Source organism: Petaurus breviceps, unplaced genomic scaffold, assembly GCF_028583685.1.
Source record: "Petaurus breviceps papuanus isolate PSGF00001 unplaced genomic scaffold, PetGlider_PUasm1.0 90847, whole genome shotgun sequence".
Lineage (NCBI taxonomy): Eukaryota > Metazoa > Chordata > Mammalia > Diprotodontia > Petauridae > Petaurus > Petaurus breviceps.
Window position 1 is genome coordinate 23574223 of NW_027187360.1, and position 23002 is coordinate 23597224.

At 40.4% G+C, this 23002-nt stretch overlaps 1 protein-coding gene across 1 annotated transcript in view; it reads left to right on the forward strand.

The window, feature by feature from the left end:
• Positions 1-23002, forward strand: part of COL20A1 (collagen type XX alpha 1 chain) — a 114169-nt gene that overhangs the window by 31683 nt on the left and 59484 nt on the right. Inside the window, exon 8 of the mRNA XM_069072596.1 lies at positions 16207-16300. Coding sequence (XP_068928697.1) covers positions 16207-16300 — 94 coding nt within the window. The remainder of the gene's footprint in view (positions 1-16206; positions 16301-23002) is intronic.

The following is a 23002-nucleotide window of genomic DNA, read 5'->3' on the forward strand; positions in this document are numbered from 1 at the left end:
ATGTAGAGTAAAGGGAGCCTGAGAGCCTCCTTTGGCAACCTTCCCCTGCCCCCTCCCCAGTGCCTGACTCCCCTTGCCAACCAGGATGAACTATAGGGCCTCAAAAACCGAGTCTAAAATGTATGTGGGGTAGGGGATGTACCTTTAGAGAGAAGCTCAAAGCCCTGACAATTACCAAGTTGCCCGTTATATAAACATTTATTGAGTACCTGCTATGTGCAAAGCTCCCTGCTGGCATTGTGGTGGACACAGCGATGGGTAAGACATGCTTCTGCCCTCAAAGAGTTTGCAATTCAGTAGGGAGGATATTGTGTATGTGTGTATACACTCATGTATATGTGAATACAGATACATACACACATATATGTATGTGTGTGTATATACATATCCCCCATATGCCTATGAGTATATGTGTGTGTGTATAATATATATATATCCCCTACACATATGTGGGTGTGTGTCTGTATATTATATATAGTATATGTGTGTATGTATAGATATAGTAGAAGGTAGGATGTGATTAAAGACCATAAGAGAGATTCAAATATAACAGTTTGAAGGAGTTAGAGGAGATCACTTCTGTTTAAAGAGATCTATCCAGAAGGCTTCATTCATAGGCAAAGTGGCCTTTTTATCAGGAGCCTTCCAAAGAGATCGAGAGTCATCTCTTGCCTGGGCAATGAGGGTGTCCAGAGATGGACCAGATATGGCACAAACCCTCCTTTGATTTACATGAAAGATAGTGTGGTGTGGTGGAAAGAACATAGGACTAGAAACCTGAGCACCAGGGTCCCAGTTCTGACTCAGACCTCCACTAACTTGGCTCTGTGACCTGGGGCTGAATCTTTCCCTCTGTTGAGCTTCAATTTCCTGGCGTATAGAATGTGCTTGTTAACTCTCACCCTTGCCTCCTTCTCACAGGGCTTTTGTGAGGTTCCAATGAGACAATGTCTGTAAATGTGCCTTGTAGAGTTAAGGCTGTAAGATGATGAGGCCCACACTGCTGAAGCAAGAGCGACTTGAGGGATGGAGAGGGTCTGAAAACTGTACCCTGCTCCAACCCCTAGAAATGACTACCCCACTTCCTAAAGCTACAGTCAAAGACAGACCTTTGGCCCTTTTGCCATTTGGCCATGACTTTAGCCTGGTGTACCAACTTTTGATGTTATACCATAGGAAGCAGAGCCTGGGTCTGAGGACAGGGGGCAAGACTTCATGGTCTCCTGTGTCTTCTAACCAACAGAGCTTGTGAGTCTCAGAGTTCATGACACACATTAGAAAGAGCTCTGCTGGCATGGTGTCTTCTTGTCATTCTTCAGTGGCCTCCATACTTAGGTCTATGTGAACAGCTCCAGCAGACCCAGAGCATTCTGCACGTACAGTGCATGCATAGCCAAATAAGAAATCTAGGGAAAGAGACAGGGAAAACAAGATTATTTTTTTTCACAGCGGTAGAACCAGTCCAGGGAAGGCTCTAACCAAGAGATGACCAGAACCTAAGCGTCTAGGTCTGACCCTAGCCAATTCCTCAGATGGTGTTATTTTCCCTAATTTTGCTGTTGATGCCTTTTATTTTGCTTCTTACATTGGGATCATTTTCTTATATACTCCACTTCTCCCTCTACATTGAATCCTCCCTTGTAACAAAGGAAATCAGTTAAGTAAAACCAACCTACAAAACAGCTATGTCTGATAGTGTATGTCACATTCTTTTCCAGTAGTCCCCCCGCCTTCTAAGAGAAGGCTTCATGTTATATCCTCTGTCCTCAGATTGTTCATTGAAATCAATTTAAGTTTAATAGTCTTTGAGTGTCATTTTCATTGGTACTATGGTAGTCATTGTGTTTGTTGTTCCAATAGTGCGGCTTTCTTCACCCTGCATCACCTCATCCTAGTTTTTCCATGTTTTCTTGAATTATAGTCATTTATTCATCCCCTTCCTTCCTTTTCTCTTTCCTTTTTCTCTTTCCCTTTCTCTCTTTTCTTTCTTTCTCTTCTCCTTTTTTCCTCTTCCCTTTCTCTTTCTTTCCTTTCCCCTCTCTTTTTTCTTCCTTTTCTTTTGTTTCTTTTCTTCTTTCCTTCCTTCCCCTTCCTTCCTTTCTTCCTTTTCTTTCTTCTTTCCCTCTCCTCCCCTTTCCTCCCTTTTCCTTTTTTTCTTTTTTGAACCAGATTTGTGACTTCCTCAGTATAAGAAACTCCTAATAAGAAAGCTCTACCCATGCTGATCATCACCAGTTCTGCAGCTTACTGTCCTAGAGAGTTGCCTGGGGATGGGTGCTGGCAAGTTAGCTAACCTGCTGAGGACCACCACAGCCACTATGTGTCAGAGGAAGGACCTGAATTCAGATCTTCCTGACATCAGGGTCAGCTTATTGGGCACTAGTTCACACTGTCTCTTCTTTCTTATGATGTCATTTTATTCTATTGCATTCATACATAATGACCACAGTCATTAAACAATTGGTAGTCACTTATGTTGTTTGCAGCTTTTTTTTATTACCACAGAGTAAAGTTATGAATATTTAATGATACATTGTCATATATATTTTATTTCCATATCATGAACCTTTGGTGTATGTGTTGTGCATGTGTGTCTGTACTTATGTGCATATTGGTCCAGTTGCAGGATGACTGAATTAAAAGGGTATGAATAGTTGAGTAATTCCAGAGAGTGTTTTAGAGACTTTCCTCTGTGTGTGTTGGGTGGGAGTGGGAGGCATGATTAGCAGTAAAGCAGTTCAATGTGAGAGCACCTTTCCTCCCTCCTCTCTCCTAACTTCATATTTCTCAGAATAGGGAGCTCTGACTACTGTTCTCCTTTCACATCCAATTTCCTGCTCCTAAAATTTTGACTCTAGTCACTGTGTGTGGGAGGAGCACTGGACTGGAAACCCGGAAACCTCAGTTCTGTCACTTACTAGCTATTGAACCTTGAGCTTGAGTACATGACTGAGTGTATCTTCATCTGTAAGATGGGGATAATGCCTGCTGTCCACCTTCACAGGGCTGGTAGTAGGATAGTGCTTGTGAGATAATGGATGTGAACCTACTAACCACAACAGACATTCTTGGAATCCTTGATAAAGCACTTTCTTTAGAAACCTTTATAGTATGGAGGTACTACAAGTATCATCCTTTACTTTATAAATGAGTAAAATATAAATGAGACTCAGAAAGGTTCAATGACTTTCTGAACTTTTCAGGAAGACTCAGAACTGGGACTGAAACACATGACTTCAGACCAATGTGCTTTCCACTATAATGCTGTCTCTACACAAATGTAAGGTGGCATTGTTATTGTCAAGGCAGCTAGGTAGTACAGTGGGTAGAGCAAAAGGCCAGCAATCAGGAGTCACCTGAGTTCAAGTTCAACCTGAGATACTAGCTCTGTGACCCTGAGTCACTTTCATTTGCCTCAGTTTCATCATCTCTAAAATGGATATAATAACAGCACCTACCTGCCAGTGTTGTGAGGATCAAATGAGATTTGTAAAGCCCTTAGCACAATGCCTGACACACAGTAGGCACTATATAAATATATATCCACACAACGTTCTCAGTTTTCTCAACTATAAACCCTCTCATCTCATGAAGATAAAATGAGATAATATTTGTAAAGGACCTTGCACAGTCCCTGGCATATAGTAAATACTATGCTAGCTGTTGGTGGTGGTGGTGGTGGTGATGATGATGTCATCAGAAATAATTGGGAAGCAGAACTGCCTGGGGTATGTAGCTGGGGTAGGGGGTTACCTGCCTTGTGTGATTACAGAAATCAGAAAAGAGAGGACTTCCTGTCCCCAAGTGTTTACTCTTCCTTCTGGCTGATACCTGATACTCTATAAAGAGGCAGGCAGTATTTTTCCATAGACATCATAGGCAAAGGACTTATACTTTTTTTTCAACATTCATTTCCACAAGATTTTGAGTTACAATTTTTTTCTCCCCATCTTTCCCTTACCCCCTACCCCAAAATAGGCAGCCTACTGAACATCCCTTCCCCCAATATTCTCTCATATCCTCCCCCATGACTCCCCCTAACTTTCTAGTAGGGCAAGATGGGTTTCTATACCCTAGTACCTGTATATCTTATTTCCCAGATGCATGTAAAAAACAAATTTTTAAACAATTGTTTTTAAAACTTTTGAGTTCCAGATTTTTTCCCTTTCTTCCCTCCTCACCCACCCCTACTGGGAAGATAAGCAATTCAATATATTGTATAGTTACCCAAATCATTTCCATAGTAGTTATACTGTGAAAGACTATATTTCCCTCCACCCTATCCCACCCCCCACTTATTCTTTTTTCTCCTTTGACCCTGTCCCTTTTCAAAAATGTTTGCTTTTAACTACCCTCTCCCCCAATCTTCCCTCCCTTCTATCATCCCCTCTCTTATCCCCTACCCCCCTATTTTCCTGTTGGGTAAGATACCCAAATGAGTGTGTATGTTATTCCCTCCTTAAGCCAAATTCAATGAGAATCAGGTTGTCCCATTCCCTTTCACCTTCCTGCTCTTCCCCTCTTTTGTAAGTTTTCCCTTGCCTCTTTTATATGAGATAATTTATCCTAATCTATCTCTCCCTTTCTCCTTTTCCCAATAAATTTCTCAGCTCTTAATTTTATTTTTTAGATATCATCCCTCCATATTCAACTCATCTTATTGCCTCTATGTATACATGAACATACATATGTCCACACTCACATACATATTTATATACACATACACCTCCTATACATACATATATATATATATGTATGTGTGTGTGTGTATATGCATATATATACCTTTCAACTATCTTCATACTGAGAAAAGTCTTATGAGTTACAATGGTCATTTTTCCATGTAGGAATGCAAATAATTAAACTTTAATAAGTTCTTTATGATTCCTTTTTCCCGTTTACCTTCTCATGCTTCTCTTGCTTCTTGTATTTGAAAGTCAAATTTTTTGTTCAGCTGTTTTTTTCATCAAGAACACTTGAAAATCCTCTATTTCATTGAATGACCATATTTTCCCCTGTAGCATTATACTCAGTTTTACTGGGTAGGTTATTCTTGGTTTTAGTCCTAGCTCCTTTGACTTCTGGAATATCATATTCCAAGCCCTTTGATCCCTCAGCGTAGAAGCTGCTAGGTCTGGTTTCATTGTGATTGTGTTTCCACAATACTTAAATTGTTTCCTCCTGACTGCTTGCAGTATTTTCTCCTTGATCTGGGAACTCTGGAATTTGCCTCTAATATTCCTAGGAGTTTTCTTTTGGGGATCTTTTTTCAAGAGGTGATCAGTGAATTCTTTCAGTTTCTATTTTGCCCTCTGATTCTAGAATATCAGGGTAATTTTGCTTGATAATTTCTTGAAAGATGGTGTCTAAGCTCTTTTTTTGATCATGGCTTTCAGGTAGTCCAATAATTTTAAAATTATCTCTCCTGGATCTATTTTTCCAGTTCAGAGGTTTTACCAATGAGATATTTCACATTGCCTTTTATTTTTTCATTTGTTTGGATCTGTTTTATAGTATCTTGATTTCTCATAAAGTCATTAGCTTCCAATTGCTCCAATCTAATTTTGAAGGAGTTATTCTTTTCAGTGGGTTTTTGACATTCCTTTTCTGTCTGGCAAATTTGGCTTCTTAAGGCATACTTCTCCTCATTGGCTTTTTGAGCCTCTTTTGCCATTTGAGTTAGTCTATTTAAAAAAAAAATTTTTTTTTTTTTGCTTTTTTTGGAGGGGGGAAGGTAAGGCAATTGGGGTTAAGTGACTTGCTCAAGGTCACATAGCTAGTTTGTGTGTGTGTGTGTGTGTGTGTGTGTGTGTGGGTGTTAAGTATCTGAGGCTGGAACCGATCTGGGGTCCTCCTGACTCTGGGGCTGGCACTCTTACTCACTCTGCCACCTAGCCACCCCTACTAGTCTATTTTTTAAGATGTTATTTTCTTCAGCGTATTTTTGGATCTCCTTTAATAGACTGTTGACTTGCTTTTGCTGATTTTCTTGTATCATTCTCATTTCTCTTCCCAATTTTTCCTCCACTTCTCTTACTTGGTTTTCAAAATCCTTCTTGAGCTCCTCCATGGCCTGTAATCAGTTCATATTTTTCTTGAAGGCTTTTGATGCAGGAGTTCTGACTTTCCTGTCTTTCTTCCATTCCATGCCTTGATCCTTTTTGTCCCCCCCCAAAAGATTCTATGGTCTCTTTGTGCTTCCTCTGCTTGTTCATATTGCCAGCCAATGACTTGACTTTTGAGCTCTTTGCCATGGTAGAACTCTGCTTCCAGAATGGAGAGAGCTATGTCCCAAATCGCTGGGGTTTTTGCAGCTTCCAGAGCCATTATTTGCCCTCTCTACATCTCCCACAAGCTCTGGCTCACTGGTCACACACTCCAGGACCACCACCCAAGATGCAATCCAGATCCAAGCAGGTTCTGGCTTCTACCTTCCCCAATCCATGTAAAAGGGGACTCTAAACAAACTTTGGAGCTGCAGAACCCACAAAATGACACAGAGAAACTAACCGCCCACTGAGGACAGCCTGGCAGACTGGCAGGAATCCAGTGTAGCGCTCTGGGAGCCGAGCCCAGCCCCATGCTGAGGCTTTAGCCCCAGGGTGGGCCTGACTAGCTGCAGCCGGAGGGACTCCAGATCACCAGCAGCTGCGGCAGTTTCCAGATTTATCAACACATAGACACAAAGGACATAGTGAGAGGTCAGTACAGTCTGTATTTTGGGACCAGTAAGTGGGAGTGCGTGGCTTTTACCCCCAGGGTGAAAAGCTGCTGAGACACCAGCATGGCTAGCCTGTGCCAGGTGGCGGCTTCAGCTCTTGGCCTGCAGAGTGTGGGGGGACCAAGCACCAGTCTGAGGGGTAATCGCTCTTGCTTTAACCTGCTTGGATCTGGATTGCAGTCTAGGGTGGAGGTTCTGGGGTGTGTGTCCAGCTTGACGGAGAGTGTTGGGACCTCAGAGAGGGCAGCCATTTAATACCTCTGGCAGCTGAGAAAACCCCAGCGTTTGGGACGAAAGCTCCCCTGTCTGGTGGCAGAGTCCTACTGTGGGAAAAAGCCCAAAAGTCAAGTAATTGAGTGGCAAAATGAGCAGGCAAAGGAAACAAAGCAGACAGAAGATTCCAACAATACACTCCTATTTTGGGGACAAAAAGGAGCAAAGCATGGAACAGGAGGAAAACAGTGAAGTCAGAACTCCTGCACCAAAAGCTTCAAAGGAAAATACAAGCTGCTTACAGGCCATAGAGGACCTTAAGAAAAAGATAAGAAAAGTGGAGGAAAAATTGGGAAGAGAAATGTGAACAATGCAAAAAAATTGCAAAATGAGAGGAAACAGCCTGACTGAGGAAAATTATACCTTAAAAAATAGAATGACTCAGATGGCAAAAAGAGGCTCAAAAAGGCAATGAGGAGAAGAATTCCTTAAAAAGCTGAATTTGCCAGATGGAAAAAGAATCTCAAAAACTCAATGAGGAGAATCATTGCTTCAGAATTAGATTGGAACAAATGGAAGCTAATGACTTTATGAGAAATCAAGATGCTGTTAAACAGATCCAAACAAATGAAAGAATAGAAGGCAATGTGAAATATCTCATGGGAAAAACCACTGACCTGGAAAATAGATCCAGGAGAGATAATTTAAAAATTATTGGACTAGCTGAAAGCCATGGCCAAAGTAAGAACTTAGAAATCATCCTACAGGAAGTTCTCAAAGAAAACTGCCCTGATGTTTTAGTACCAGAGGGCGAAATAGAGGTTGAAAGAATCCATCGATCACCTCCTGAAAAAGATCCCAAAAAACAAAACTCCTAGGAATATTATAGCCAGGTTCTGGAATACCCAGATTAAGGAGAGAATATTACAAGCAGCCAGGAAGAAACAATTTGAATATTGTGGAAACACAATCAGGATAACCCAGGATCTGGCAGCTTCTACACTGAGGGATCGAAGGGCTTGGAATATGATATTCTGGAGGGCAAAGGAGCTGGGATTAAAACCAAGAGTCACCTACCCAGCAAACTGAGTATCATGTTTCAGGGGAAAATATGGTCATTCAGTGGAATAGAGCACTTTCAAGCATTCTTGCTGAAAAAACCAGAGTTGAATAGAAAATTTGACATTCAGATACAAGAAGCAAGAGAAGCATGAGAAGGTAAACAGGGAAAAGGAATCATAAGGAACTTATCAAAGTTGAACTGTTAACATTCCTGCATGGAAGAACAATAATTGTAACTTATGAAACTTTTCTCAGTAGTTGAAGGGATTAGAAATATATATTTGTCTATATATGAGGGTATATGGGCATATGAATACATATGTGAATGTGTGTATATATGTTTACAGGTATACATAGACAGAGGGCACAGGACCAATTTAACAGGAAGGAATGATACTTAAAAGGTGAAATTAAGAGGTGAGAGGAATATAATGAGAGGAGATGGGGAGAGACAGATTGGGGTAAACTATCTCATACAGAAGAGGCAAGGGAAAATGGTTACAATGGAGGGGAAGAATAGGAAGGCAAAAGGGAATGGGTCAACCTTATTCCCATTGAATTTGGCTTGAGGAGGGAGTGAAATACACACTAAATAAGGTATCTCACCCTCCAGGAGAATAGGGGGGGAAGGGGATGAGAGGGGGGATGATAGAAGGGAGGGTAGGCTGGGGGGGAGGGAAGTTGGAAGCACTCACTTTTGAAAATAGTCAGGATCAAAGTAGGGAATAGAACAAGTGGGAGGTGGGATAGGAGGGAGGGAAATATAGTCAGTCTTTTACAAGCATTAGCTACACATGTACAACCTATACTGGACTGCTTATCTTTCCCAGTAAGGGTGGGTGACAAGGAAGGAAGGAAATCGAAATTTTTAAAATCAAATATTCAAATATATGTATATTTGAATATATATATATGTGTGTGTGTATATATATGTTTGTATAGGTGTGTATATATATATATATATACACTATTATTAATACCATCTTACATTGGGAAATAAGATATATAGGCACTGAGGCATAGAGATCCACTGGAAAAGTAGAAAGGGGTATGGGAGAAAATATGGGAGAGAGCAGATTGGAGGAGGGGATATCCTGTGGGACTGCTTATTTTTGGGCAGTGGGTAACGAATGATGTAAATCAGAAGTTAATAAAGCATTAAAAAAAAAAGATTAAAAAAAAAAAAAGAAGGGACTGGAACTCAGGTCTTCCTAGTTTGAATACTGGCTCTCCATCCACTATACTATGGTGCTTCTTCTCTAGAGTGTTCAGGCACATAACCCATATACATAACCTGCTGGTAGACGCAATGATATAACATTCACACTGTGGTAGCAGTGCACCCTTTCTTCAGAACAAGGAGGAGCACATGGGGGGGAGGGGGTTTCAGAGCAAATCAAGAAGAATCAAGATGCCCTGAAATGAGAAAATATTGGGACTTGTGGAGGGAAAGAAAGAAGGGGGGAAAAGAATATACAGAGTCTGAGGGCTCAGAATCAAGCTTTGTTAACTTGCTAATTTTTTAACAGATCCTCAAACTAACAGTTGGTTGATTCACTGAGCTTCTCACAGTACCTGCTTTGAGAAATGATATCGCCCCAAACAATCAGTATGTTCCACAGTATGCTGTGCATGTTCAGTACCTCAATTCAACCTCTGAGACTGAGATGCAACAGAATATGGATCAATTTTTTGCTGCCTGTGCTCATTTTGGCTTGACAATCAACACCAAGAAAACAGGTCCTTGGAGTGGCCAGGTGATGCAGTGAGTAAGAGCGCTGGCCCCGGAGTCGGGAGACCTGGGATCGGTTCTGGCCTCAGATACTTAGCACCCACACAAAATAACTGGCTGTATAACCTTGAGCAAGTTACTTAATCTCAATTGCTTTAAAAAAAAAAAAAGAAAACAGGTCCTCCACCAGCCAGCACTGCACCATCTGTATGTGGAACCATTGATCACAGTAAATGGAGAAATTTTGAATGCTCTAGATAAGTCCACTTACATTGCAGTATGCTTTCCAGACCTGTCCACATAGATGATAAGGTTGATGCACACATTTCCAGAACTAATTCAGTGTTTGGGAGGCTCTGAAAGAAAGTGGAGAAGAAATATCAGGCTGCATGCCAGACTGATGGTCTACAGAACCATTGTGCTGACTACATTGTTGTATGCCTGTGAAACCTGGACAATCTGTCACTTCTATGCCAGAAAACTGAATGGCCTCCACTTGAATTGTCTCAGGAAGATCCTGAAGATCACCTGGCAAGACAAGGTACTGCTGTATACTGAGGTCCTCTCTCAAGATGAACTGCCAAGCATTCAAACTCTGTTGTAGAGAGTGCAACTCCAATGGCCTGGCTTCATAGTTCAAATGCCAAATGCATGCTTACCGAAAAGGTGGAGAACTCACACAAGATAAGTACTGATATAATGGTCAGAAGAAGTGATACAAAGGCACTGTTAAGGCATTTCTGAAGAACTTTGATATTGATTGTGAGACATAGTTAATGCTGGCACAGAACCACCCAACATAGTGCCCACATCAAAGAAGGTGCTGTAGTCCATGAACAAAATAGAATTGTAGAAGCACAAAAGAAGCAGCAACTGGGTAAATCCAGAAATACTTCCTCTATAAGTGTTCCAATTGACCATTTATGCCCAATCTGTGGTAATACCTTCTGAGCTTGTATTGGTCTGATCAGCCACAGCTGAACACACCCTACTCAACATTGTGATATCATTGGTCTTCTTCAAAAATGAAGACCAAACAACAATGACACATGTCTAGTACTTTGCACAGTGCTGTACAGAAGAGATACTTTCTACCTTAGAGTTCACGGCTGTTTTCATTTCCTTTCTTCATGTCTTTGTTCAGGCTGTCATTCACTCCTGTCTGTCTAGTTGTATTCCTACTAGTTCAAAAATATTCCTATTAGTTCAAAGCTCATTTGCCTTTACTGATTCTCTCTGCCCTTGTTGCTTATACCCTTTCCCCAAAACGACTTTTTATATATTTCGTATACAAAACTTTTTTCAACATACTTTGCATTTCCTAACCTGTGTTCATATTATTGTCCTTCCCCAATGCAATGTAAGTTCTTTGAAGGTAGGGACTGTTTTTTTTGTTTGTTTGTTTGTTTTTGTATCTTCAGTGACTGGCACTTAATAACCATTTAAAAATACTTGTTGAAAGAATAAATGAATGCTCAATGAGAAGAAAATCCTCACATATCTGAGGAGCCAAATGCTGGGGAGCCAAGTCATTCTAAGTTGGTGAAACAGAGGTTAAGGCTTATAGATTTAGAACCCTAAGGCGCCTCAGGTCATCTAGCTTCACGCTCTTATTTTACAGGTCAGAAAGATGAAGCCCAGAGAATTGTATCAACTCACATAGCAAGTGTCAGAACTTGTGTTAGAACTCAGATGCTCTAACTCTAAATTTAAATAGTAGGAATTCAAGAAAAAAGTATATAATTTTGATATCTAGAAGAACTTCCTGGAAGACAAATTTTACAGTTTTTTTCCTGTGTGCAAATGTTTAAAGTTTCAGTTAAGGTTGTCCCTATATTTTTCTATGTTTCAGTCTGGGAGCTTCATGAAAGCAGGGTGATTTTGAAGAACTCATTCTGTTTGATAATGTGATTAATAAAGACCTTCGTTACTAAAAACTTTGACTTCCAATCTCTTGAAACTGCTGTTGTCCAAACAGATAAAAAAAGGAAATTGACCTATTTGTACAAACATATAGCAGTTCTTTTTTTTTTGTGATAACAAAGAATTGGAAATTGAGGGGATGCCCATCAGTTGACTGAACAAGTTGTGGTATATTATTCTGATGGAATACTATTGTACTATAAGAAATTATTAGCAGAATTCTTTCAGAAAAACCTGGGAAGATTTATATGAACTGATGCAAAGTAAAATGAGCAGAACCAGGAGAACAGCATAATAGTAACAGCAATATTGTATGATGAACAACTCTGAATGACTTAACAAAATAATGATCCAAGACAATACTGAAGGACTTTTGCTGAAAATTGTCTTCTACCTCAAGAATCAACTGATGAAATCTGAATGCAGATCAAAGTATACTCCTTTTTAAAACTTCCTATATTTTTCTTGCTTTGTTTCAGTTTTTGGTCTGTGTTTTTTTTTTTACAACATGACTAATATGGACATATGTTTTACATGACTGCCCCTGTATGTTCAGTCATTCCCATCATGTCCGATTCTTCATGATTTCATGTGGAGTTTTCTTGGCAAAGATACTGGAATGGTTTTTCACTTCCTTCTTGTAATGTAATGCCAAGCAAAGGCAACTTCCCAAGGTTCAGAATACCAGCATAGGTGCTCTCCATTTTATTCAGTGACAAATTAAGAACAGAGGGAATCAAAATATGACATCATTCAAAATACAGCATTTACTAAGCACGATTAAATAATCTCCAAGTACTACCCCACCCCAGGACCTTACATTCATTCAATCAATTACAAAGTCCCTGTTCTAAATACTACTCCACCCCTAGGCTGTACCTTCATTTAGTCCATCACAAAGCCCCTCTTCTCAAATGGAGATTAGTTTCCAATCATAAGTAAAGTACATTCATTTGTTCAACCATAGAACACAAAAAGGTCAAAAGTTCCCCACCCCTGGATCACAATTGAATGTACCCCAGAGTTACAACAAGTTTAAGCACAGCACTTAATACCCAAATGGAGGTCTTTTCTTCATCTTGACACATGGCAAGTTCTCAGCAATCTTTGTTCCTGGGGAGACAAACCTTAGCAAGGCCACAAGATACATTGCCAGTCTCTTCATTAATTCATCCTCTGTCTGCAGAACAGTCCTAGAACCCCTGAAAACACTAGCAAAACCCTCTCCCAGGATTTCTGTAAACATACAACAAGAAAATCCTTCTTCAGGGCTTCTGAACCAACAGAAAGGTTCCCAGACCCCTGCAACAACAGCACTGTCCTTCACCAGTGGACAGTATTCACTCTCTGTCTGCAGGACAGTCTCAGGAGCTCTTAACCAACAGCCAGGTTCCAGGACTTCTTCAACAACAGGACTGTCTTTCACCAGTGGACAAATCTGGCAAAACAACATCAAAACAGACAGACAAAGTACCAGCAAAGCAGCCATGTCTCCTCAGTCCTTGGCAGCTCTGGGGGCAGGTCTCAAAAGTCCAGGGCAATTCAAAGTGGCCCTCAGCAATCCTCTCAGTCTCTCTCTGCCTCCACAAGGGTGCTGCTTCCAAAAAGTTCTTCTGCCTCTCTCTTATGTCTCTCCAAATCTTCATCACCAGCTCCTCCCAGTTCAGGACTCTTTTCATGTCAACAAGTCCATCCCACAGGTGGGATTAACAAACTTTGGGTTTTAACACAATCAAACCAAAAACCAAGCCAATACAGGGGAATCTTTAAATGCCATTACTATTACACTTCTCTAGCTTGTTTTACAGATGAGGAAACTGAGGCAAACAGAGCTAAGTGACTTACCCAGGGTCACATAGCTAATGTGTCTGAGGTTGGATTTGAACTTCTTGACTACAGTTCTGATAGTCCATCCACTGTGCCACCTAGCTGCCCACTGCACATGTATAATCTATATCAAAGTGCTTACTTTCTTGATGAGGTGGGAGAGAAGGAATGAGGGAGAGAATTTGGAACTAAAATTTTTTAAAAATGAGTATACAAGGGCAGCTATGTGGCACAGTGGATGGAGCACCAGTCCTGAAGTCAGGAGAGTCTGAGTTCAAATCTGGCCTCAGACACTTACTAGCTATGTGATCCTGGACAAGTCACTTAACCCTGAGTGCCTCAAAAAATGTTCCAAATTGTTTTTATGTGTAATTGGGGGGAAAATTAAAAATAAAAAAATGCTGTTGACTTTTAAAATTTGGAATGTTTTTTTCCATTCTCCTCAAATTGGATATTGTTCTTAAGCAATGGCCTCTACCTCCATCCCAAAAAGCTTTTTTCTATTTTAAAGACTTTCAGAGAAAGTCATTCTTTGCCTTAAGTGGAAAGGGAGGAGAAAGAGAAAAGGAAAGAGAGAGGAAAAGGGGAGAGAAAGAGAGAAAAGAGGAAAAGAGAAGGGAGGGGAGAAGAGGGTGAGGAAGGAGAGTAGAAAGAAGGAAGGAGGAGAGAAGAAAAAAGATGTAGAGAAGAAAAAGAAGGGAGAAGAGAAGAGAGGAGAAGGGAAGAGAAAGGACTGGGAAAAAAAGAAGGGGAGGGGAAAATGAGAAGGGAGGGGGATGGGCATTCTATTCTGCTTCAGCAATGACATCATGGCCTCCCAAGGAGTTTCCTAAGGTCTCCTGGGACCAAACCAGCAGCAGTTTAGAACTTGTCTCATTCTCAGAGATCAGGAATGTAGATGACACATCTCCCCTCTCTTCCTTCTTGGACCAGTCTTCAAGGAAGTTTCTTTGAAGGAAAAGGTTTGTGATGGAACCCAATTCTTGTATACTTTAGGGTCCTTTCTCAGGGTGACAGAGTTGGGGGTGGGGTGGGGTGGGGAAGATTAACTTCTGAGAAGCTGTGTTGAGCAGAATTAGAGTGTGTAACATTGGGTGCATATTCCAACTTAAGATGGGCACAGAAACTGAAAAATGTTCAACAAATTAGGAGTAAATTTAAATTTCTGGAGTTTTTGAGCTTTTAGGAGTAAAATTTTAGAAAAGACTGCCCCCAAAAGAAGCTGACATTAGCAAGATTGACTGCTTATTGAAGATCCTGTGGACCCCCTGGGAAAAGCATTGGACCCAGGTACTCAGGAGACCTGGGTTACAATTTCAACTCTGTATTGCCTTTGTATCTGTTATAATATTTCTGAGCTTGTACAGTGGACATAATGACACTTACCTGACAGGTCCTTAGTGAGGGTAAAACGAGATCATAGATACACAGGTGCATTTAAAGGCAAAGCACTTTCCAAAGAAGTCAAGGGTTTAGAGTTTCACAGTAGAATGGGAATCTGTAAGTAGATTTAGGGAGTGTCATTGGGGACTAAAACTCCCCATTGGCACAGATGCATTCAATTCAATATCACGCTGCTCATCATTTCATAGATCAAGGCTCCTGAGGACATATAAAGGGGATACATGAGGGTGCTGAATTTGGGAACAGACTGAGATTAGCCTAAGAGATCCCTGGGGACAGTGAATTGAAGGAAGCTGTGAATGAGGCCCTAGAGGGTATTGAGTTCTCGCAGTTAAATAGTTAGGGCTAGGAGTAACTGCAGTCTTTAGGATTAAGGTCTTTGCTCTCACAGTTATAACAGTAACCCCACTCGGGTTCTTTCACACGTGGATAATCAAAAAATCACTAACTCAAATTCCCCTCAAAGCTGGAGGAAGGAATTCCAAGGGTGTTCATGAGCATGGTTGACTCACTGAAAACAGGCACTATTGAAAGCTTTTTGTGCTTTTGTCAAACAGTGGGTTGTCCTGTTTGTCTCTAGCTGCTAAATGTTCTTCCCTGCCCATCCCCCCACTAACAACTTCAGAATTTGTGCTCTCCCTTGCACATCTCCACTCCCAAGCAAGATCAGAGATTTATTTATTTGTCCTAGGTGTATGAGTATCAAAGGAAAAATTCTCCCCTTGCACATTGAACCCTCTCTAGCACCAAAGGATAGATGAGCATTAATAGGAATTCCTGATAATTAGAAAACGCACCTCTTATAAGAGTTTTTTTTCCCCCAGAGGCAGAAAAGAAAAAGTTCTGTCTGGGAGATTACATTACATTACTCTTGATATCTATCTCTATGCATTGGCCTGGGGATAGGCAGATAAAGATGCTACTAACTGAGGGTGAGAGGAAGAGAAAGAAAGAAATTGTTTTATCTTGTCTAGAGACAGGAAGAGGAACCAACTCATATCTAGATGACCCTGACAGTCTGGCTTCTACAACTGTAGCCTCCAGAAAGGTAAGAATACCCCAAAGCATTGGTATCTTTTGAAAATGGTTGGAGGCAGAATGGAACAACTCTTTCCTCAGCTGGCCATACCTCCTCCAGGAGATCAGCCTTTGGAGTCAAATTCCCTTCTGATTTATTCTGCCAAAACAAAGGACCCATTGGTCAAGATCCAGCCTCCCTCCAAGGCATGAAACTTGAAGGAGGTGATGGCTTCACATACTTGCAGTGGGATTTTTGGCTGAGAGATGATGTGCAGAAGCTATCTTCTCCTATCTCTTTCCCCAGGCTCAGAGTGCCATGTCAACCCAGGTATGCGTCTGCATCTGGCTGGTCTGGGCCTCAGTGCTGGACCTCATCCACGGACAAGGACCTAGTTTAGGTAAGCAATAAAATCATAGACTCAAACCATCCTAGAATCACAGAATCTCAGGATTAGAAGGAACCTTAGAAATCATCTGGATTAATTTTCCTCTCCTGTAGAAATCTCCTGTGCACCCTGACAGGTAGTTGGTTATCTAGTCTATGCTTGAAAACTTGCAGTGACAGATTTCCCATTGAATCCCTCTCTCTCTTCCTCTCATTCTGAGAGAGCCATTCTTTATAACAAAGACTTTTTAAAAGGAAGAGAAAAAAGTCAGGATATCTCAAAGCATCTCAGACGCCTGACTGTTAGCTTTTGCTGTTAGAAAAGTTCTTCCTCATATTAAGCCAAAATTTGTCTTCTTTTAATTTCCACCCATCAGTCTCAGTGCTGCCTTTCGAAGTCAAATGAGACAAATTATTTTTCCCGACTTTGGGAGATATGACTTTTCTCCCTGAGATTAAAATGTGAAGGTGTAAACTTTAAGCCTCTGGGTTACCGCAGTCACCATCACACAATCATAGACATAGGTGTGGCAGGGATCTTAGAAGAATTGTAGTCTAACTCCTTCAATTTACAGATGGTGAAACTGAAAGGGGAGTGTGTGTGTGTGTGTGTGTGTGTGTGTGTGAAATCACTTGCCCAAGGTCACACTTGTTAGAGGTAAGTATCAAACCTAGGACTCTAAATTCAGTTCTTCTTCCACTGCATCATCATCCCTGGCACTCAGTTCAATAGGGAATTAGCAAAAAGACTCAGTTGTACCTAACCCTGATCAAAGACAGTATTGACTGTACATTTTCAAGGCCAGTGAAGTAGATACAGGTCCAGGATTGGATTCTGTGATAAATGTCAAATAGTCAGGGCAGCTTCATTTTCATGGGCAGCCTTCAATGCATTTGGAATGGGGATGAGTGAATTGAGTTTTCACTGAAGTTGTCTCCAGAGGTAGCGCATGGATGAATTCATGCATAATGTTTGCTTTATGTGCAGGACTTGACTGCCTGCTCACAAGCCAGGGTTCTGTCTGCCCGCCTAGGAACAGCATTGGGGTTGGATGCTGACTTCAGCCTGTCTACACAACAGTGCTAGTTAAATTTGATGTAAAGTTTAATTTTATCCAACGTCAAAAAGCCAGGATTGGATTTTCCAGCTGCAAGCTTCAAAATGGAAATTTAAGCTGAGGGTGAGGAAGGATGATTAAAATCAGTGCTAACACCACTGGTGAATGTAGTATTGTCTGGGAGGAGGGGAACTCAGAGGAGAATTTGATCCCATACAAGCTGCACTTGTAATAAACCTGACCCTATTCAAGGCACAGTTTGGGAGAGAGCTGTATATGTAGACTATCTTTATTTGATTTTTTTTTTGTTATGAGTTTAAACATCAATGAATGCAAATAAGTACAAAAAAAAGGATTTTATAGGGAATGGCAAGCTTCTGTTACATACAATTTGTTTTTTTTTAATAGAATATATATGAAGCTTAACACCTTAGTGACAAATTATCTTTTTGTGACACCTTCTATGGTGTCTTTCATTTTGTTTCATTCTATGTGTTTTTTAATGTTTTCTTTATGTTTCTCTTTCTCCCTCTCTCCATCCTTCCTTTCTCTTTTCCCCTCCCCTTCTGTCTTTTTTTTTCTATTTTTGCATCTCTTTTGCTACTTATAACCCACTCTACCCAAAATCAAAGTTCTTTCATAACAAATATGTATAGACAAGTAAAACAAATCAGTATGCTGACCGTGTTTGATAGTATATATCTCATTCTGCACCTCTAGTTTACCAACTACCTGACAAAAGATAGGAGGCATGCATCATCATCAGGATTCTGAAGACATGATTGGTCAGTTTTTCAAAGCTACTTTCCTTTATATTATTGTATTTCCCTGTGTCAAGTTTTCTCCTAGTTCCTCTTATTTCACTTGGCATCAGTTCATACAAGTCTTCCCAAGTTTCTCTGAATGTTTGCCATTTTTATGGCACAATAATATTTCATTTCATTCATATGCCACAATTTTATGACATTCCTATTTATTCTCTTTTCTTTAGTAAAAAGAAACTCCTACGTGAGAAAATGTTGGTAAAAATATAATGTAATCCTCTAGCAATGAAGAAAGGATGATTAACCCCATTTATAGGGAAAGAAGCTGAAATTTAGGGACTAAGTATTTTACTGAAGGTCACACAGTTTATAAGTAGCAAAATGGAGACCCAACTCTAGTCTTCCTGACTTGAGCTTAAATAAATTGTCCATTATGCCATATTTACTCTTCAAGCTTCTGGATAAGCGGCAGGCTTTGACTCTAAGCCCAGAAAGTCATACCGGATCCTTTTCTAGATGGTGTCAGCAGGCTCTGGGGTAGGCATGGGGCAAGGAACAGAAGGCTTTTTAAAGAGATGAGACCCATGTGCCCTGAGTATACAACTGGTCTTTTCAAAGTCTCTACCTCAAATTCTCTCACTGAGGAAATTCTTGCCTTTTAATTGGGTGCTCCCAGGGAGATGATCATATCCAGAGGAGAGAGAGTTCTCAGATTCATCCAGCTGTGAATCCCTCCATTGTCCCTTTCTCCTGCCCCTCTTCCCCTTATGGCTATCCTTTTGAGCACTCTCCCTTATGAATTTATTTTCAAAGCAGTGAGAAGAAGCCAAGTTCTGTTCCTAGGTCAGGGTAGTCTAGGGAGCTAATGAATTTCATCCTTGTTTTTATAAATAGCTAACCACATAGCACAAGGCTTCAAGGAGTTCCTGCTAAAAGCAAGGATGTTGACATGTCCTTAACTTTCCCTTCCAGGGATGGCCCCTAAAAATGACACTGTTTCCAAGAGGCCATATCCTGAAGCTGATTATCTAGGGTCTTTGGCATTGGTGTTCTCTGTTCTCTAGGGCAGGAACCACTGGACAGTTTTCCCCAATACGTGCTGAGTACACCTATGCATCTTCTGCATATCATCTTTGTCTTACTAGTCATGGGGACTTGAATCTTACCTTGAACTTTGAACAGGGAGAGTGGATAAGGGGTGAGAAGAGGGCATTAGTTTTCCTTCTGACTCTGTACTCCTACTGTGCTCCCCTACATCAATAGTCTCAGTTATTTACTGTTTGTGAATGATTCATCTGGGCAGTTGTTTCTTAATATTTCCTTTTTAAAATGGATTTTATTGATATCTCTTGTTCTTATATCACCCACATTTCCCATTGAATCCCTCTCTCTCTTCCTCTCATTCTGAGAGAGCCAGTCTTTATAACAAAGACTTTTTAAAAGGAAGAGAAAAAAGTCAGCAAAACAAAGCAACACACCTAAATAGTCTGACATTATATGTAGTGTTCCATATTTGTAGAATCCCACCTATACAGAGAAGCAAGGGGAGATGTTCTCTCATATCTCTTCTTTCATATCAACCTTGGTAACTCTAATTTTGCAATATTCAATTCTGATTATTTTGTGATTGTTCTATTTCATTTACATTGTTGAAGTCATTGTGTATATTTACCTTGCCATATTTATTTCCCTTTGTATCAGTTCATATAAGTCTTTCCAAGCTGCGCTAATTCATCATGTTTGTAATTTTCAATACCACCTACTTGGTTTTCTGGTCTTTACTCCCACAGAAGTGCTGCTATAATCATTTTGGAATATATAAAGGCTCTATTCTTTGTCACTGACTTCTTTGGTATAAATGCCTCCCAGTGTAATCTCTGGATGGAAGTTATGAATGTTTCAATCACCTTATCTGCATTAATTCCTAATTGTTTTCCAGAATGGTTGTAGCAACACACAACTACCAAAAATGCATTATGTTGTGATCTGGTGTGCCTGTATTTCTACAGCCCCTCCAACAATGACTATTCTCACCTTTTGTCATCTTTGTTAATTTTCCAGGTGAAAAGTAAAACCTCAGGGTTGTTTTGATTTGCCTTTGTCTTATGATTAGTGACTAAGTTAAAAAAAATAGTTTGCTATTCTTATTTTGAAAATTATTAGTTTATATCCCTGTAGCAGCAAGCACCCCAAGGGTGCTCAGGGTGGGTGCCCATACAGGTTCTTGGATCTGCTTTGATAAAGGAAAGCGACTCAAAATGGGTTAACAAGCTTACTTTAATCAGTCAGACATATATCGTTTACCTTGTTCAGACTGTCCAACCATTACATCCATACCCAGTCAACATCTGGGTTTTTAAATGCTGGGGGGACTCTGGACAACGGCTTTTCAGAATACAGATGAAATCACAGAACACTTCTCAAAGTGAGCCCCCAAAACAAAGCTACACATCAGGGCTTATATAGCCTTCTCCTGGCTCAGAGAATGTAACAACCTTATTGACTCACTGGCCAATCAAGAAGTATCTACTGAAAAACAAGCCTCCCACCCCAGGCTTCAGGTGCACTTTAGCCTAGGGGCAGGGAAGATCTTCCAAATTTGCATTCCCATTACAATCCCTTTACCCCTTCTCTGTTGGGAGATGGCTTTTGGATTTATATACTTCTGTCAGTAGTCTATATATCTTGGATTTTAGACCCTTATCAGAGGATTTTGATACAAAGATTTTTCTTCCCAGTCAATTACTTACCTTTTCATCCTAGATGAACTAATTTTGTTTGTGCAAAAATATTTCAATTTCATGTAATCAAAATTATCTATTTTATTTTTTGCAATTGCCTTTTTTTGATTATTTAAGAATTCACCCCCACCCACAGCTGAAGAATTTCTAGCTATAAGATGGTACTCCTCCCTGTACATCCCACTTTTATCTTCCTCACTCCCCAGGCAATGGAAGTTCAAGGGATCATAGGATTTAGAGTTGAACTGAACCTTTGAGATCATCTAGTACAACGTAAGTTGACTAATGAGGGAACTAAGGCCTTGAAATAGTAAGTGAATATCCCAAGGTAGTGATACAGCAAAGATTCAAACCCAAGGCCTCTGATTTCAAATCCTATATTATTTCCTTTAGAGTCAGGAAGACAATTACAATAAATATTATGTACTAAATTCTATGGTTGACCCATGGGTGATTCAAAAAGAGTAACATCCTGGTCTTTAGGGAGTTCAAGGAGATGATATCCAGAAACAATTAGAAAACACTTTGGGATAGCATATTATTAAGTGGTTATTTTTTGTTTTGTTGGTCACAGTGGAAACTATGGAATATTGAAAGGCTTCCACTTTGTAATGTAACCCTTTATGAAGATGCATGAGACACAGATAAAAGGCATGTAGGAAGAGGAGATTTGGTGGGTGATGACATCATCACCATCAACACCAGTGGAGGGAGTGCCAACACTGATAGATTAATGAATCCATCAAAGTGCTGATGTTTATAACGATATAGCTATTAAATCATATTAAAACTATATAATGTTATTATATAATATTATAATTGTATGTGTTCCCATCACATAGTGTGGACTGAAAATGCTACAGGACTAAGAGAAGGGGCTACTGTGGGGGCTGGGAAGCAGAACAGGGAAGCTGGGTCATGAGTTGGGCTTTGAAGGATAGGTGGGATTTGAATAAATCCAGGGGGAGAGAGAAGTAATTCAGACTAGAGGAATAACTTGAGCAATAGTACAGTGGTGAAGACAAGATGGTGATAGAAATAAGGGATTTAGAGCTGGGAGGGACTTAAAAAGAATACCTAGTCCCTGTGCAGATTTACACAGGAGGAAAGTGAGGCCCAGAGAAGTCAAGGGACTTGTGTGATGTTACCCAGGTCTTAGGACTTCCAAGCCAGTGCTCTTTCCATTAGATCTGTTCCTTACTTCCTTCAGAACTAAGCTCTTCTACATGAAACCTTTTCTAATCCTCCCTAATGACTCGTGTCTCCCCTTTCCCAAATTTCCTTGGTTTATTTTGGGTAAACTTTATTCTGCATAAGCTTATTTATATGCATATTCTCTTCCCTAATAAGATGCAAGCTAATCGATGTCACGGATTGCTCCATCGGTAGCACTTGGCATGGTGCCTGGCATATAGTAGGCACTTAATAAATACTTATTGCTTTATTGATCAGGGGGGTGGACCAGGGGAGGTGGCTGCCCTGGAGCCAATATTCCATGTTAGGATGCTGTAGTGGAGAACTACAGATATGTGAAATTTTACAATCAGTGAATCAGAGAGAATTAGAAGCAAATCCCCATTCTCTCCTCCTGCTCCATTACCAACCTCAGGCATACTCAAGGCCAATAGAAGTTTGATTTAGGACTATTTGCTGTCCTTGATTGTCAGAGTGATGTTTTCCTCCCATCCCATTAACACAAAGAGATGATGAAGAGTTCCGTGGTGGCCTAATAGAATCTAATTCAATTAAATAAACTTTTTTTTTTTAGCACCTACTATGTGTTGGGCATTGTGCTTGTCCTAAAAGTGAATCTGAGAGTAAGCTTGACTGGTCAGTAAGAGGATTGAGCTGTAAGAGCTCTTAAAGATCATCTAGCCCAACCCTTTCATTTCAGAGATGAGGAAACTGAGGTCCAAAACAGATCACCCAGGTAATAAGTATCAGAGATGAGATCTAAAACCAGACCTCTTGAGTATAAAGCCAGTCCTCTTCCCATTACACCACCTCTATTGCACCCGATGTTTCCATCAGCAGCTTCTTGCCCCAGTGTTGTGTCTGTATGCCTGTGCTAGGAAATCCACATCTGTGGCCTGGCCTGGGGCAAGGGACTGGGACAAGCTGCCAGCTGCTGTCTCAGCTCTTTCTGTCATAA